Source organism: Lagopus muta, chromosome 16 (assembly GCF_023343835.1).
Source record: "Lagopus muta isolate bLagMut1 chromosome 16, bLagMut1 primary, whole genome shotgun sequence".
Classification (NCBI taxonomy): Eukaryota; Metazoa; Chordata; class Aves; order Galliformes; family Phasianidae; genus Lagopus; species Lagopus muta.
In genome coordinates, this window is record NC_064448.1 from 72,629 (window position 1) to 90,480 (window position 17,852).

Consider the following 17,852-nt stretch of genomic DNA (forward strand, 5'->3'; position numbering starts at 1 on the left):
GTTGTCATCAGAACAGTGGGTTAAAATATTAAACTTGTCATTGCACTTTTCAAAAGTTCAACTAATGCTATTACCTCTGAGTCAGCCCTTCACAGAACGCTGATGATCTGTACCCCATCAATATGCCCAGCTTACCAAAAACAAGTAAAATGCCTTTGAGCTAAATATTTTGGCTGGAGAATATGCCAGGAGGTACTTTCCAAAATTTCCCAAAAAAGGAAACTTCAGCAGAAAACATAAAAGTATTGTGTAACTTTCCACAAGTGTAACTCATCCAGATATTAAAATACCTCTTGACAGAATTCCTTGCAAAAAAAGCTGTGACTATAGCTGAGCTGAAATACTGCCAAGCAGCCAAATCTGTCTGCAAGTTCGAAACTGAACAATATTCAGAATATTCACTGCACCATGAGGTTGGGACTGGGATACCAGGAGATTCTCCATTCAAGCCACTCTTGTTCATGGATGCTGTGGAGGTGTACTGCTTTATTCCTGGTCCAGGAGGAACTGCACAGACATCTGCATCTCAGAGCAGGAATAGGCAGGACCCAGCCTCTTGCTCCTGGGAGCTTGTGTATGGAAAAGAAACTCTTGGACTATGCAGACACAGGGCTGGATTTGAAAATGAACACTGTGGGCAAAAAAAAAGTGGGATGAATTCTGCCTCTACTCAAGCCACCAGTGGAAAAGATTTTAGAACTTCACAACCTGCAGAAATGTGACTGTCTTCCAGAAGGGGCAGGACAACAAGGAACAAAAAACATTTCAGAGAAAATTGCTTTCTATTAGCTCATAATTACATAATGCAGAATTAACTCATGGAAGCCAACAGCTTAATTGGATTTCCAACTGCGGAAGAAATCGGTGTTGTGAATTAGAACCTTCCCCAGCTCTACTGAATCTAGTGTCTCCCCAAGTGCAGGGGCACTGTCGTAGGTATGCACAACCCCATGTTTCAGCACAGCATTTCCAGAGCTGCTGAACAGATGCTGCCTTTGGTGGGGCTGAGGCATGTTTTACATTCATGGTCAAGGAGCATCTGCTCCATCAGAGTGATCTGTCAGAACAATTAGCACCGCCCACTAGGTTATCTCCTCCAGCCTTAATTACTCTGCTCTTGACACCAACACCATTTGTGCCATGTTTTTATTTTTCCCAAGAAGACCATTTGCACCTTTGATATATTTGTTTCATTCTGAAGAAATCCTAATGTTTTTCTTTCATGCTTCATTTTGCTCCTGTATGCAGGGGGACTCCTGCTGTTGTTCTATAAATATCCCATCCTTGAGTCTCTGCAGAAGCAAGCATGGCTGAGAGCATAAAAGGTGAAGTCAAGCTCAAAAGGCCTTTACTAGTGCTAAAAACAGCTGCTGCTGCTGATGCTGCAAATGATTTATACCTCATCTGGAGAACAATAGCACAGAGCCGAGAACTGGTGCCTCCTGTGATTTATTTGGCTGTGCTTGAGCTTGGCGACATACTATATAATATTTTTTTGCATGGAAATGTCACTCTGAAAGAGTTTAAATTGCTTTCACCATGGATGGTAATGAGAATCCCTTGCAAAATACATTTGCATTTATTTTCTAAAACAACAAATGTGTAACTTCCTTCCAGCTCAGGCACTCTGAGTAAGCTTTGCTGGATCCTTCTGAAAATTTAGCAACCAGAAATTCTCTGGCATGGAGCAGAAAGTAACACCCAGTGTCAGTTGGCTCAAGTGTGGGATTATTTGCACGAGCAAAACAGACTCCGAATACATGGTTGCAAGCTACAAGCACCCACAGCCCTGGTCCCACAGATATGAGGCTCTATGGCCAGTGCTGCTTGCAGCCTCACAGCAGCCCAGCATGAAGAAAGGGCTCCCAGTTACTGGTATGGCTTGCCAAACACAGAAAGCAAATGAAGTGTTTCAGCAGTCCAGGATCAGAGTCAGAAAGCTAGCCTGCCACCAACAGTAGGGCACAAACCTGCTAGGCACAGCACTGCAACTCTCTTGCTGTCTTCTCTGCACTGCTTCTGCAGCACGCACCCAGGGTTATCGCTGCAGTGACCTTCACACAAGGCCACGTACAAATTCCTTTTCCTTCTTCCCTCAAAGGCTTCGAGGGCAGAGTATCTCTTGAGTGGCCTTGGGGATTTCCACAGCATCAGTCATGGCAACGCGGTCTGAAAAGCTCCTTGCTTCTGCACACAGTTCAACCTTCAGAGTGGTTCATTTTGGATATTACCAAATACTTTAAAGTCTCAGCTGTGGACATAAGCAGGATCTGCCTATAGGAGAGCAGTAATATTGATTTAATATTTCCCCAGGTGAGGGGATACTAGGGCATCTGAAAGTGGCTTCTTTTGGAGCTACAGCCATTCATTTAGGCAAGATGCCTGGATGTTTGCATTTCCCCAGAGTAGTGCTTTTTCTGCCTAGCTGCTTTACCTGGGGAGGAGTTACTTGCAGCAGCCTCAGACGCTCTGCCACACGCAACAAACATCAGGAGGAAAAAGCACAGGAGTTTTCTGTCCACCATTCATTGAACGTGCTGCAGAACCAACAGCTTCTGGAAGCATCAGATTTGTTGTGGAGGTGCTGAACAGTTGCATGTGTGCATGTGATGGATCAGTACTTTTCAAGTGTGGGAGACAGTGTCAAAGGCTTTGCTGAAGTCTAGGTAGACTATGTCTGCAGGGCATGAAGAGAAGGACCCAGAGGTTCCTGATGGATGAAAAACTTAACATGAGCCAGCAGTGTGCTCTTGTAGCTCAGAAAGTAAATGGTATCCTGAGCTCCATCAGAAGAGAGGTAGCTAGCAGGGACAGGGAGGTGACTGACCCCCTCTGCCCAGTACAGGTCTTGTGGCTCATGGGGAGGGAGCAGGGCAGGGCAGAGAAGCAGTGCCACCAGATCCACGGAGACTGTGGGAGCTGTGGCAAAGCACAATCACCTGACATGGGATTTAAAGATGATGCCAGGGCTCATAATTTGTTAGTTAGGAGCAAGCAGGTTGACTATGTAGTGTAACCACAGCCAGAAAAACTCCAGCTATGTATCAGACTGAATTTTGTCACAACAGAAGTGGAAGTGAGAGCTTCTTCATTCCCTGATATCACCCAGCTAAAGCAGCATAACTGTCTCTGAGTTCTGTGTCAGACACTCTTCTGGAGCAAACGCTGTAGGGCTCAGTGCTTGGTTTTACAGATGATATATGTGACATACAGTAGCCAGTTTCAGTGATCTAATGGGCTCTACTGGCCTCAACTGCTCTTTGTCCCCAGACTGTCACTACCTCATGATTCAGAGGGGTGTGAGGTACTCTCTGCATTACAAGCATGACAGTGTGTTTTGGTCAGGTTCACAGAGTTTTTGATCTTATGCAAGTTCCAGCAGCACTCCACAACAGCTGAACGAGGCTACCTGGAAAGTCTGCCAGGAACAGTGCCTGACTGCAGCAACAAACTCAGCTTTGCTTTGCCAACAATGTATTTTTCTCAGATAAACTTAGAAAAACTTAGTGCAGTTCACTGTACAAAACCTGGATTTAAGCTGTTTCATTTGTAAGGGTATTCTGAACTAAACAAACAGCTTTTTGTTTACATTTTCACTAGCACTGCAGATTTCAGGGTTTAGAGCAGCTCTAGTCACTTTGAGCCAGCACCACTCTGTGGGAACAGAGAGAAGGGACAATGTAATCACCATCTCAACTCTGAGACCACACCACCACTTTTCTGTCAGTTCTCCTGAGACTGACTGCAGTCAGTGCAAGCTGAAGTGCTGCCCCTTGATGCCCATCACCTTTCAGGGCAGGACAGCTGCTGCCACAGCATAACCTCTGCTGGGAACAGAGCAGGTCATCAGCATAGTGATGGACAAGTGGGTCACCAGCACAATGGCAACAGCCAAGGCACCCTTTTTCATTTTGTGTGCCGTGGAGAAAAGGAGTTGCTAGAAAGGAGAGTCACTGCAGAGATGCAGAGGCTGCCAGAGCTTGACAGATTTCTTCCTAGAAAGAGAGGAGGATACAAAGAGAATAGCCTTTCCAAGGAAAGAAACTATTCCCTTGCCCTTGGCTCTGTCTCTTTCTTAACCAGCCTCTCCTCCCCAAGCGCTGTCAGCTCAAACTCTTTGCTCTCAAGTTGGCTCCGGCTGGCACAGAGTGAACCTTTTTCATGCTGTGTTTTAGGTTTGTGACAGGAACAATGATGGAAGCATAGCAGCATTTTAGCTGCTCCTGAATAGAGTCTGCATAGTTTCTAGCCTTTCCTCTTCCCACTCTGCCCACATCAATATGAAGCCGGGGTACAGCTAGGACAGTGTCCCAGAATACTATGCTCACCTACAGAAGCCCAGGAGAAAGGGGACGCTATGGGTTATAGTACTGCCTTCCCAAGTAAACACTGTGCTTCCCCAGCGATGTCTGAGCCACCCCCCTCCCTAACCCTAACCCTAACCCTAACCCTAACCCTAACCCTAACCCTAACCCTAACCCTAACCCTAACCCTAACCTCCTCCCCCCCCCCCCCCCCCAGCTGATGGGAAGAAGCAATTTCCTGATTTCTCTTCAGGCTTGCTTCCATTCCTCCTATGCCGCTCTTCTGTTACTTATCACCTCTGGCCTATGAGACAGTTACAGTCCTTGCCAGCGCTACATCTTTGTTATTGTTACTACTCCACTTTTCCTCTCCCAACACCCTGCCTCTTGTTGCTGCTCCAGGCCACAGTATAGCTCTATCTGGGCCGAAGAAGTCCAGATGGCTGCAGGGAGGGATGCCTCTCTGTACAAAACAGGGCCTGCACATTGTGTATCAGAACTGATTTATGGAGAAGGCATGAACAGGAGCTGTGTTTTATTAACAGCAATTTCCATCCTGATGACGGATTAGAGAGATAATAGAAGTAGCAGAGCACCTTTCCTGGGAGATACTTCAGAGGAATGCCTATAAAACCACCAGCAGCTGCCTCCAAAGGAGAGGAGCCATGAGAGAAGACAGAGCAGGAATCAGCGCATAATTTTTTTGTTTGGCTTTCTGCTGTGTGCTTTGCTGGATGCCAAACTGGATACCTATTTCATTGCAGTTGTGAAACTTCTCTCTCTCAGCAAGGGCACCATGAGCAGTGTAATGGACTGTGCCCCAAAACCAAGCCTTTGGTTTCCCAAAGATCTGCTAAGCAGCGCTTGACAACCCTTTCTGCCTGGCAGCATCAGCAGATGCCATCAGCTCACACTTCTGGTGCCATACTGTGTCCCCACTGCCTCTGTGTGCCACCGCCTCACTGGTAAATAGCAGAGGAGACAGCCATCCTTCTTGCAAGACCCAGGTGTTGCCTTCAGCAAGCGTGGGCAGGTTTTAGAGGCAGTTTGAGGGCATAGGGCAAAAAGTCCTGGGAGTGCCCAGCAGCTCCAGTCTACATCCGTGAGCAATAAGTGCCGTCGTTTGCACAGTTGTTCTCTCTTACACTGCTATTTGTTTGTGAACAAGTCACAGCAGATGCTTCCCACTGGTACAATGGATACTAAGATACATTTGAAGCTGGTACCAGTAACTAATCCAGTTAACAAAACACTCTGTTTGACACAGAGCTGTCACAAAGATTTGTTAATTCCCATTGACAGGAGGGCATTCAAGTTACAATGTAATAAGGAAGGAGGAAGAACTTTTTTTCATCTGGCAGGAAGAATGCAATTCGTAGAATAACTAAACACTGCTCCCAGCAACAACAAAAAAAAAGCATTTAGGAGTCAAAGCAACCCCTCTCCTTGTAGAGCAGGCAACAGCAGACTGTTTCATGAGAGCAGAAAGCTGGGCCAGGTCAGGCCAGGCAAGGCTTCCTGCAGCTGGCATTCGGGTTTCACCTCATGCATGATAAATGGCTTCTGTATGAGGAACAGCTGCCACATGCACACTAAGGGCCAACTAAAACACATCACTTGTGGTTCCTCCTAACACATGATGGGTGTCTGAGGAAGCTGGCAGCAGCCAGGTCCAGAGCAGAGAGCAAGGGTGGCCCTGCACAGCCCAGAGAGAAGAAAAAGGTACCTGAAATTTTCCATAGTTTCATTGTGCTAAGCAGCACTGGGGGGGCTGCCTGGGAGCCAGGCTGCCTTGGCTTATACTGCTCTTTGTCTTCAAAGTGTCTGCTCATGGCCTCTCATTGCCTATTTGTAGAGGAAGGTGTTGTTACGGTCTTTTAAACTCTAATGCTAGCCTGACTGGAACTGATTTTTCCATTCTTGTTTATTTAGGGTTAGGGACATACGGATGGTTCCTACCAACGGCACCTTTCTTCTTGTTATTGTTTTCATATAAACATACATGCAAAGCAACAAATTGACCAAATGCACAGATACACTCCAGAAATCTCACCTGTTACAAGGTGCAGAAGGCTTGAACTCACAATGTTTATTTGAAATTAAGCAATTAACAGCCCCTTATGAAACAAAGTAGAATGCTGTGAGGAAGACATGCAGGAAGAAATGGGAGAGGCAGTACTTTGTCACCACTGTCCTCTGGCACCTCATTTTTGGAGTGTGATGAAACACTTGGAGGCTGCTGCTGGAAGACAGGCAGCTTGCAGAACCTGTGGGCCCAAAGTGATTCAGCTGTGTCCCTGGGCCTGGCAGATAACGCAGCTGTGGAGTTGCATCATGTTGGGTTCTGTCCATCTATGCAGGAAGACTGATAAGGAAGCAATGTTAGTAAGAGCTGTCTGCACTGGGAGTTAAACAGAAACCTCTGTATAGAAGATTAGAGTGAAGAGGTGGGAGCAAAGCTCCCCATTATTTGGATGAAGTTGCAAGCATCATATCAAGTGCTGTTCAGAAAGCTGGGGACCATCTCAGACCCCGTGACATCTGCTCCCCTGCTCAGCTGTGGGTTTCAGGAGCATTTCTCTGGCCCTTCCTAGTCTCAGCTTAGTCATCTGTAAAACAGTAACTGCCTCCTGCCAAAGTCTGTCACTAAGCACAACCAACTCATGCTGAGACACATAGCCCATCCAGTTGTTGCTTGGGTGGCTCATATGAGTCACAGCATGCAAGCGCAATGCCAGCTTGGAAACAGTGCTTGAAAGCTCAGTGCAAAAATATTCACTGTTTAAAAGCAGAACTGAGTGAGGACTATCCTTCTGTGTCCTGTCTCTGAGGCAGCAACACTTTTACCCACTTGGCAACACCTGAACCATTCACCAAGCATAGCCTGGCTATTGACTTGTAAGCTCTCTGCAACAGTTTGCTCCCTGTGCCTGCCCACTGGACAGAGCAGTTCATGGTGCCCAGCAGGGAATGGAGACTGGAGACTGGTAAGCTGCACTTCCCCAGAGGGCAAACAGGGCTAGAGAAGTCAGTCATCAGCCCTCAAGAAGGTGATCCCTACCCCATCCCCATGTCCAAGCAAGGGAGGAGCTCAGTTTGTCTGCCCACTTGGCTTGCACTGCCAGCAGGTGATATGACAGGGTTCTTGGGAATAATTCCTCCCGGAGCCCTTCAGGGCCCTCTTTGCAAAGGCTGATCCCACTTGTTTGCACTTCAGCCTGATTGCAACCCCAGGACATCACCCATGGCAGCATATGTTGCCAGGTACTGAGTACCACCTGAACGCATGATGTACTTCTGCCATTGCTTACTCCTGGATTAACTCCAGATTTATCATGTCAAAAAAAGACAAAACATGAAATAAAAAGCAAGCAAACCACTCAGCTCAAACAGTGATTTGTTTCAAATAGCAAATACCAAAGCATCAGGAAAGACATTTCATGCAGTGAATTTGTGGCTGGAATTTGCATTTGTATGCTTCCTTATATGTAAAAGTGTGTATATATCTGTATGCACATGTGCATACACCAACTATGTATATCTAAAAAGAAAAAAGCATAAGACACTATGTATACTAAGACATATTAAGAAGATATAAAAAAAACTCCATAAAGAAGGGTTTAAAATAATTTTCAGCATTTCATCAGTCTGCCTAAGAAAATCCTTCCCATTTGCTCAAAAGCAACAAAACAAATACATTGTATGGCAGACTCCATACTTAGCAGCATGCTTAACTTCACATATTAAATAGATGTTCTGGCTTTGATTACAAAGGTCATTCATCACACCTTTTAAACCATTCTGCTAATCCCACACTGGAGTATAGGAAAACAAAGAAAAGGAAGTCAGAGGAGATGATCTTTTTGTACAGAGGCTGTATTCAGACCACTGCAGCTCCACAGCACTCATACCTGCTGTCATCAGCCTGCCAACACTTTCAGCAGCTGCTGTGGAACTGATCCCGGAGGGTGATGAAGCCTCCAAACTTTTCCAAGCAGTAAATGTACCATCAGCACTTTGGTGCCATAGCAATAGGCATTTCCTCACTCATGGGATACAAATACTGGCATTTTATGGACAAAGATTATTTTTGCCTTCTGATTTTGCCTGATGTCTCTGAAATCCAATGTTCCTGTCATTGTTTGACCTATACCTTGTTCCATGCCAGAATCAGAACCTGTCCCTAGGTGAGCTTAGACCATAATGCCTATCCATACCCAGGAAAACATTTTACTTATACACTAAAGCCAAAATATAAAGAAGATGATCATATTTAGGTATCTGTAGAATAGTTCAACTGCAAGTTGAACTAGTTCAGTAGTGCAACCACAGCACTGCAGGAAGAACTGCGCTCTCTATTTCAGCCAAAAGGACTAAACAAGTGTGTTTGACCCACCTGGGAGCACATTGTTTGTAGATAATCTAAAAGGCAAACTTAGATCTCTTCAGGGCCAAAAACTAGCTCAACTGCTGAACCAGCTCCTCCATAGTGTGAACCTCTTACCCTTGTTCTCTAGAACTGACAGCCTGCATGTGCGACAGTACAAGAGAGATCAAAGTCTTATGCCCATAAATAGACTCCTGTGCTCACCCATAAATTAGAGCCTTCCCCAAGGTCTCCAGCGTGAGGTTACAGCTGGTCACTTCCTCGTGTGTGTCTGCCTTCTATGTTCCACATAACTATTGATTTAGGACACTCTGTATAATTTAAGAATTAAAACTGAACACTATGTTATCTTACAGTCATGTCATCTTTGATATGCTTCGACAACTGTGAGATACTTGCAATCTATTAGAAGAAACATTTGTAACACACATTAACCAGTAGAAGCTCAGTGGCTGTGCATCAGAAAACCACAAGTGAAAGGCAGGTTGAAAGGCCTTCTGCCAAACTGATTGCTTTCTGCTGTGACCACACTCTCGGATCATGAGAAGCACAACAGTGGAGTGGTGCTTGGTTTGTGTCAGTGAGCCTCACTGTCTCCTTTTCAGTGGCCAAGCCAGTAGAGACATTTTCTGCTGATGGGAGAAGGCATGAAACCACCAGTTCTTAGAACAGTACTTTTTATATGTTATAATTTGATACCCCCTATGGCTATTTCACCCAGGGTACTTTTCTCTGAGTGATGACACTTGATTTCCATGGAAATGGGACAGTTCACATAAGCTGAGTAATGACATCTCTGGGTACATCAGACTTCCTGTTCGCACCCAGTCACCTTACCAAGTGGCTCTTGGTCCATTCAGCCACCAGATGCTCCACCTTGTACAAGGGTCACTGAGACCCTTGTCTCTCTGTTCTTCTTTTAACTTTTCCTCTTCCCCCACTCCCACCCCTCGCTCTCTCAGATCTGAGCTTTGATGATGTTCAGTCCTGGTGTGTGTTTCTCTTGGCTCCCTGGCCTCTGCTGCCCTGGCTCCTTCTCTGCAAGTCTCTTACCAAATCCTTCACATGGTCCCCAAAATCAATCTGTGGACCACCCCTGGCCTAGGCCAACAAGGAAGTGTAGAGCTCAGGTCATATCCTGAAGAGTTACATCTGCAGTTTTCCTTTTCTACACCAATCTCTCACAGTTCAAAGCACATGACAGCTACAAGGCCAGTAAAATAAAACAAAAGTGGAATTTCCACATCAGTTAATGATTTAAGAAACAAAAACAATTCTTGTGAGGCCCCATCTGGAGTACTTGGTCCAGATCTGGAGCCCCCAGTACAAGAAAGACAGAGAGCTGTTGGAGAGGGTCTAGAGAGGAGCCACAAAGATGACTGGGGGACTGGACCGCCTCCCCTACAAAGACAGGCTGAGGGAGCTGGGCTTGTTCAGCCTGGAGAAGAGATGGCTGCGGGTTGACCTCATTGCAGCCTTTCAGTAACTAAAGAGAGCCTACAAACAGGAGGGGAGTCAACTCTTTGAAAGGGTAGATAACAGCAGGACAAGGGGAAATGGTTTTAAGTTGAGGGAGGGAAGATTTAGGTTGGATCTCACCTAGGGGGAAGTTCTTTACTATGAGAGTGGTGAGGTGCTGGAACAGCTGCCCAGAGAAGCTGTGGATGCCCCATCCATCCCTGGAGGTGTTCAAGGCCAGGTTGGATGGGGCCCTGGGCAGCCTGGTGTAGTATAAAGTGTGGAGGTTGTTGGCCATGCCTGTGGCGGGGGGAGGGGGTTGGAGACTCATGATCTTTGAGGTCCTTTCCAACCCGGGCTGTTCTGTGATTTTGCAATATGATTCAGCTCTTGCTGAGCAGTGTACACTGAGGCAAGGACTTTCCAGCTTCTCATGCTGCTGTGCTGTGGGGGGCTGGTGGGGCACATGGAGCTGGGGCCACATAGCTAGGATAGCTGATTCCAACTTTCCAAAATGATGTCCCACATATTATGGCGTCCCTCTGAACAAAAAAAGGATGTGGGAACTGCCCCCGCTTATGGACTAGCTGGGCACTGGTCAGCAGATGGCGAGCAATTGCGATGCCAGGGCCCACGGCTGAAGGACAAGGAGCCCAGCAAGATGGCGACGGAGGGCCGAGGCGCCACACGGTCGTGGCAGCACAGCGCCGAGTTCAACGCCAGCCCCGCGAGACACGGGGACACCGAGGCACTCCACACGCAACTGACCTCATCGTACAGCTCAGGGCTGCAACATCATAGCGTCGCTACGCAACAGACAGCGGACGTCAATGTAGCCCCACCCTCACTATCACGTGATACTTCCCCCCGGATGGGCAGCTGCCCCATACGCACGCGCACACTTTATCTCCACCCATCACTTCTTTTCCTACCATAGAGTTCGGAGGGATGCTGGCTAGTCAGTGTATCGGCGAGAACCCCGGAAGCGGCTGCGTTTGGGGCGGCTCCTCGCGCGGGTGGCATAAGGCGGCGGGCGGCAAGATGGCGGAGTGAGTGACGCGGCGGCCGGGCAGCGGGGACGGGTCTCCCGGGCTGGGGCCTGCAGTGGGGTCCTGCGGGGCGCTGAGGGAACGTACTGCCCGCGGAAGGGGCTGGCTCTGAGGGGCACTGGGGCACGTGCGTTCCAGAGCCTTGGTGGTGGCGCTGCGCTGCGTAATCACTTACTGTGTCGTCCTGACAGGTTTGCCAACGCAACCCGTGAGGTCATCAATGTCACCCTCCGCACCACTCTGGCTGCTACCACCAAGCTGGTGATGCCTACACCTGCCAAACCCATTCTTCCCGTTCAGACTGGAGTCCAGGCACAGCAAGAGGAGCAATCCAGTGGCATGACCATTTTTTTTAGTCTTCTTGTATTAGGTGAATGATGAGTGATTTTTTAATCACTCTTAAGCATGCTTACAAAGGAGGATACAGGCTGACTTTAAAAATCATGCTGTTCTGTTCCTACTCTGCTTTTCTGTCAGTGAAATGGAGCATTGCTGAGGCAGAGGGATTTAGAAAAGTTGGGTGTATATATACCTTTGACTAACTGACCTACCCAAGCCCATAGGAAACAGGACCATTGTAGACCTTTTCATGTTGATCTCAAAGTGCAAACAAGATGTTTAATTGGCTTCATGTTCCTAATCAAGTATGTGGTGTGTGTTCATCTATGGGAGTGATGCTGTCAGAATGCTTCATGACACTTGGATCTGTTTTTGAGGAGAGATTTCAACTTTGATTATTTCTAGATTGTGCTCAGATACTTTGTTACATAAAGTAATATCATACTGTGGGATTTACATGCACATGTGCTAAAGGTCAGCATCTATTTCTTCTGTCTCCTAGGATTCTAACATTTTTATAAGTGTGTGGTTACCTGCAGATTGCTGTAATTATGTTAATATTTGTATACATCCTATCTATCTATATATATATGCACACACACACGGGCATTCTGAACGTCAGATGCACACCCAACTTTTCTGTAAGCCTAGGCTGTCATCTTTCATTTTCTTAGTAGAATATAGCTGTCCTACAGTCTGCTTAGAGCAGTGTAGTAGTCAAAACTGTAACAATAATGGAACTTTCACAGACAATTAGGGCTCTGTTTTGTTTTGTGCATATATATACTTGGTTTCTCCTAGGTAAAGCTATGCTAAGAGAGCCCTTTTTTTGACAGACAGGTCATTTAGTCTTCGAAGTGATCACTCTTTCCTGTAGCAAGTGGAAAATAAAAAACAGCTGTGGAGTTGATAGCAATGCAAAAACTTCTTCAAATCATTTTGGAGAATGAAAGAATACTTACTTTTTTTTCTCCTACAAATTACTGTTATTTACTGCAGCAAAAATGGAAAGCATCTACCTATTTCTAAAGTGTGTGTTTGTCTTCAGGGAGGGTTAATGTTTTCCCCATGATCGGTGGCATATGAATTTGAATAAAAACAAAAGAAATACCAAAGCAAAATGCAGCAGATCCAAAAACTTGCAAGGTTAAAATAAATTTTCTGAATACGTGCACCTTGTAGGTTTTAAAAGGGTCATTCATGATAAAATTTTATTCCTAGGACTTAAGAACAGAGCTGTGATTTATTTATTTATTTATTTATTTATTTCTTCTGTGTTCCAGCCTGTTTATGCCCATGTGATAGCTTAATGAATCTTGAAAGCATCATCCTCAGGATACATTAATTACCTGAACAAAATAGAAAACAGTGTGAAAGCTTATTGTTTGTAGTTTTTCCCATTCATAATCTCTCATCTAAGACTGTAGGAAGGATGAAAATGAATGTGTGTACAATACTGTTACCTCTGGTGTCATGAACTATCAGAAAGCTTTTAAAATTTTCTAAAGTGAAGTAGACTCAGAAGCAGATCTATTCGAAGCTGTATAGTGATAGTAACATAATAATATAATACCAGTGCAAACAGTAATAGTTTATATCTCAGGCCGCTGCTGAAATATTTGTTAATGAATAGAATGAAATACGCATATTGCAGATGTGCAGACCAGATGGAATTTCTTTGTCAGACTTTGTTGAACTTGATTAAAACGGGAGAAGAATTGTGTTAGTTTCAACGTGTGGGAGACCATTTCCAATGGATAAAATACATTACCATAGTACAGAACTGAATATTGAATAAGTAGCTGTCTCATCAGATTAAGATATTCAGTTTTTAACTTCAAGCCAATGTTTTTTATCTATTTTATATTCTGGCCCTTTACCTTTACTGCTGTAACTTTTAGCAGTGCCCACTGGTAAATATCTCCGCTGTTTTGGATAAGAACTTGAATGATCTCTGTACTTACAAAGCCTTACTATTCATGAGCAATAGAGAATATAGAACAAGACTTATTTGTCCAAAACATCAAGAAGCAGCCACAAAACTGTTGAAGAATTGGAACTGGAATCCAGAGGGGATAGAACATATTTGCTTTGGAAGACTTCCCCACTTGGCTGAACAATGCCCTGAATAAATTCCTTGATTTTTAAATTAGCACTGTTTTGATGAGGTTGGACTAGATCTCCTTGAGATATCCCTTCTGGTGTAATTTTTCTAATATTTTGATTAATCATTTGGATAAAGTCCATCTCCTTAAAGAGAGTCAGATGTGGAAATGTGTAGCTTTGAAATTTTGATCAGGGTTATTGTAGTGGAAATGCTGAGACACGGCCTGAAGCAGTGATGGAGCACCTGGTGGGAAGGCAGGGCCAGCCCAGAGGAGCTCAGCTGCATGCAATGTACTGAGTGATGGAAGGGCTGGAGCCAGGATCCACCCCTTGCCAGGCCTCATTTGACAGTGGAGGTGAGGGTATCTCTTGCTAGAAATCCTTGCCTGCCTGAGGCCTTCCAAAGGTAAGTAGTGCATTTCCTTATTTCTGTATCTGTGGCTGTTGCATTTGGGCTCGTTCTTATTTGCTGTAGCCAAAGGCTTTGTCACTCTGCTATTATCATGGTACTTTTCATCTCATTATAGTATTACAGTTATGTGTATGTGTGCATGTATTTTTTTACTCCAAAAATAAAGAGATGTTTAAAAAAGAGGTAGATATTAAAACTGTGTTCTGTATTACTGTTATTTTTTCACATCTATTTTCAGAGGAAACTTTCTTGTAAGTTTTCAGAAGGTAGTAATACTAGTATTTCATAAAAAGTATTATTAAAATTTTAGGAAATAAAATTATCTTTGTTATTTTCTGTCATTTGTAGATTAATTTAAGTGCTCTGGTGAGAATTAGGAACCTAAGATTTGTTTTTTTTCCATCAGTGGATTCCTAATAAATCACTGGAAAAAAATTTATGCATTTTTGAAATACTATTTAAAAGTCTATTTTATTTTCTGCTATAAGTTCTCAATTTTTTTTGCTTTTTTTTTATTCTCTTTCACAGCTATCTGCATCATATTGGTGCATTTACTGATAAAATTCCGCCTTCATTTTTTACCAGAAAGTGTAGCTGTTGTTTCCTTAGGTGAGTAACTGTGACGTTTTTGCATTGGCTTTGTGTTAATTCAGGGGCAGTCAGTATTATGTAATTGAATAATGCGCAACTGTGTGTCAGTTATTACTAGAAAAGTGGCCAAGTGAATGCAGTGAAGAAGACAACTAATTTAAGGAATAAATTGTTGTTTTGTGTTGTTTATACTTCTAAAATCTTGTTGACCGAGTTAATGGGAACATTAATATGTTTTGTGATTATTTAAGAATAGTATCTTGTTCTTTCTTAGGTATCCTTATGGGAGCTTTTATAAAAATCATAGAGGCTCAGAAGCTGGCCAACTGGAAGGTATATTTGAAGCAGTTAATTTTTAATTGCAGAACAGTCCTTAATGTTTAATATAAGACTGTTAGTAATATTAGTTTATTTTGATGTTGCTTCTGAAATTTAGTAATTTATGCTCTACTTGGAGTTTTTAAAATAATAATACAACTGAATGTTTGATGTCTTGATCTTGCTATTTATTTTCTATGTGTTATTTTCTTCCTCCAAAATAATGCTTTTAATGGTACCAAATCTATTCCTGTTAGACTGTAAAAGAGGGTACTGCACATCTTGTATTATGGAACTAGTGATAGAAAAAAATCTGCAGTTTGGTTATATATACTTATTTACTAGATGTAACTCCCTAAAGATGAAAATAACTACTTTTGGAGAATTTGGCTGGATAAAGCCTGAGGTACCCCAAGTTGATTTGAGTTGGCCCTGCTCAAAGTAGGGGTTAGATTATAGACCTCCAGAGGTCACTTCCAACCTGAATTGATGTGTGGTGCTATCAGGTCTTCCCTGCCTCTGTGTGGAGCTACAGAGGCTTCCCCAGGTAGCCAGGATCCTGGCAGAAACCTCTCCACGAGATAGTCCATAGCGAAACGAGTTTTGCCACCTGTGGTTTATCCACATCATCAATGAACATTCATTTAAGCAATCCAACGATTCAGGAAGCACATTGTGATATTTCATTTCTACATGTTTACTCACTACAAACAATGGCTGGTGCAGTAGTTAATGTGTTTTAATTCCTAATTTGTGTCAGCTAGATTTGTCTTAAAATGGAAAAGCAGTTAAACATCCAGAAATGCAGCATTTTAAAATAACTTTGTTTTCAGAGGGACCTCGACAGGCTGGAGGGCTGGGCTCGGGTGAACCTAATGAGGTTCAACACGGCAAAGTGCAAGGTTTTGCATTTGGGCCGGAGGAACCCCAGGCACCTGTACAGGCTGGGAGGAGTGGTCCTTGAGAGCAGTTCGGCAGAGAAGGACCTGGGGGTCCTGATGGACGAGAGACTGAACATGAGCCAGCAGTGCGCTCTGGCAGCTCGAAAGGCAAATGGGATCCTGGGCTCCATCAGGAGAGGGGTGGCCAGCAGGGACAGGGAGGTGATTGTCCCTCTCTACTCGGCTCTTGTGAGGCCCCATCTGGAGTACTGTGTCCAGGTGTGGAGCCCTCAGTACAAGAAAGACATTGAGATTTTGGAAAGGGTCCAGAGGAGGGCGACTAAGATGATCAGGGGGCTGGAACACCTCCCCTATCAGGACAGGCTGAGGGAGTTGGGCTTGTTCAGCCTGGAGAAGAGAAGGCTGCGGGGTGACCTCATTGCAGCCTATCAATACCTGAAGGGAACCTACACCCAGGAGGGGAGTAAACTCTTCAAAAGGGCTGACAACAGCAGGACTAGGGGAAATGGTTTTAAGTTGAAGGAGGGAAGATTTAGGTTGGATGTTAGGGGGAAGTTCTTTACTAGGAGCGTGGTTAGGCCCTGGAACGGGCTGCCCAGGGAGGTTGTGGATGCCCCGTCCTTGGACGTGTTTAAGGCCAGGTTGGACGGGGTCCTGGGCAACCTGATCTGAATGTGTATGTTGGGTGGCCCTGCTAGGCAGGGGGGTTGGAACTACATGATCCTTGGGGTCCCTTCCAACCCGGGTGATTCTGTGATCTGTGAAATAGCATAATTTGAAGGAGGTCATATACATAGGAAGGAAAAAGGAAGCTCAAGGTGTGCTCTCCTTCAAGCGCTGTTTCTACAAGCAGAGGAAATGTTGATCGTAGCAAGTGATTACTTAGTTATTTCTGGTCAGCAGTGATCTGATCTGTAGAAGCAATGGGTATACTGCGGCTAGTTACTTGTTTCATCAGCTAAGGTAACGGGTCACAGGTGACATTACTGTTAGCTTATTTAAATTACTTTCACTGTATTAAAGCTGTATTAACCAACCAGCAATTATCACCTTTTATATGATTTTATTATATTTTTATTTATTATGATTTTATAATCATTTTATTATGATTATTTTTAAATTTTAACAGAATTATTGATATGATTTGATATATTATTTTGATATTATTTGATACACAAGGAACCATAGCAATAGTACCCCTAAACTACAGGCATAAATCACATTTGTCAAGAAAAATCAAGCCTCTGACTGCTAGCAGTGGTATATATCTTGAACCTGTTCACGTGTATGTGTACTACGATGATCTGATTTGTTCTTGTCTATTGATTCACTTTCTAACAAAACTGTACTTATAAGTGATTTTATCAATTTAGTAGTCAAGTGGTCACTGTTCCTTGACAGTCCTTCATGTGCTCAGAAGGTGAGGTAAAATTGCAATACTTTTTGAAAGTGCTGAAAAAGCACATCTCCTTTGTCAGTAGTAGTCAGTTTTATGCACAGCTTATTTGAAAAAGTTAAAATAAGCAATACCTGGATTTCTATCGCTGGATAAAAGTAATTAAATAAGTAGCCCTGGAATAGTTTACTATTATGCAGCCTTTTATTTTTGTGGTAATAAATGAGAAAGGTTAATGCAACTTTCATTTTCCAACAGTTTTGGTTGGTTTTTTTTTTTTTCAAATAGTATCATATTTGTGAAGGTTCAATATTATTTTAATAATCACGATATCCTTCAAATTATGCTTCACTTTTGTTTTGCAGGAGGAAGAAATGTTTCGTCCAAATATGTTTTTTCTGCTTTTGCTTCCACCTATTATATTTGAGTCTGGATATTCGTTGCACAAGGTAAGCCTTTGCCAGACACTCACATGCTGAGGTCTCGTTTGGAACAAGTGAAATCTAGAATAATTGCACTAAATTCTACCATATTTATTATCAGGAAACTGAGAATGTGAAATTTAAGCTTCTTCAACCCAGAATGCAGAG

The 17,852-nt window shown here is 43.9% G+C and overlaps 1 protein-coding gene across 2 annotated transcripts in view; it reads left to right on the forward strand.

The window, feature by feature from the left end:
- The first annotated feature begins 11,060 nt into the window (after positions 1–11,060).
- The window catches only part of SLC9A8 (solute carrier family 9 member A8), a 28,139-nt gene continuing 21,347 nt past the window's right edge, over positions 11,061–17,852 (forward strand). For both annotated transcript variants that reach the window (XR_007380232.1, XM_048963434.1), the window contains exons 1-5: positions 11,061–11,198; positions 11,390–11,568; positions 14,584–14,664; positions 14,921–14,979; positions 17,628–17,711. Coding sequence is in view for 1 of the 2 variants with exons in the window: in XM_048963434.1 (XP_048819391.1) it covers positions 11,098–11,198; positions 11,390–11,568; positions 14,584–14,664; positions 14,921–14,979; positions 17,628–17,711 (504 nt within the window). In the remaining variant the exon portion in view is untranslated. The remainder of the gene's footprint in view (positions 11,199–11,389; positions 11,569–14,583; positions 14,665–14,920; positions 14,980–17,627; positions 17,712–17,852) is intronic.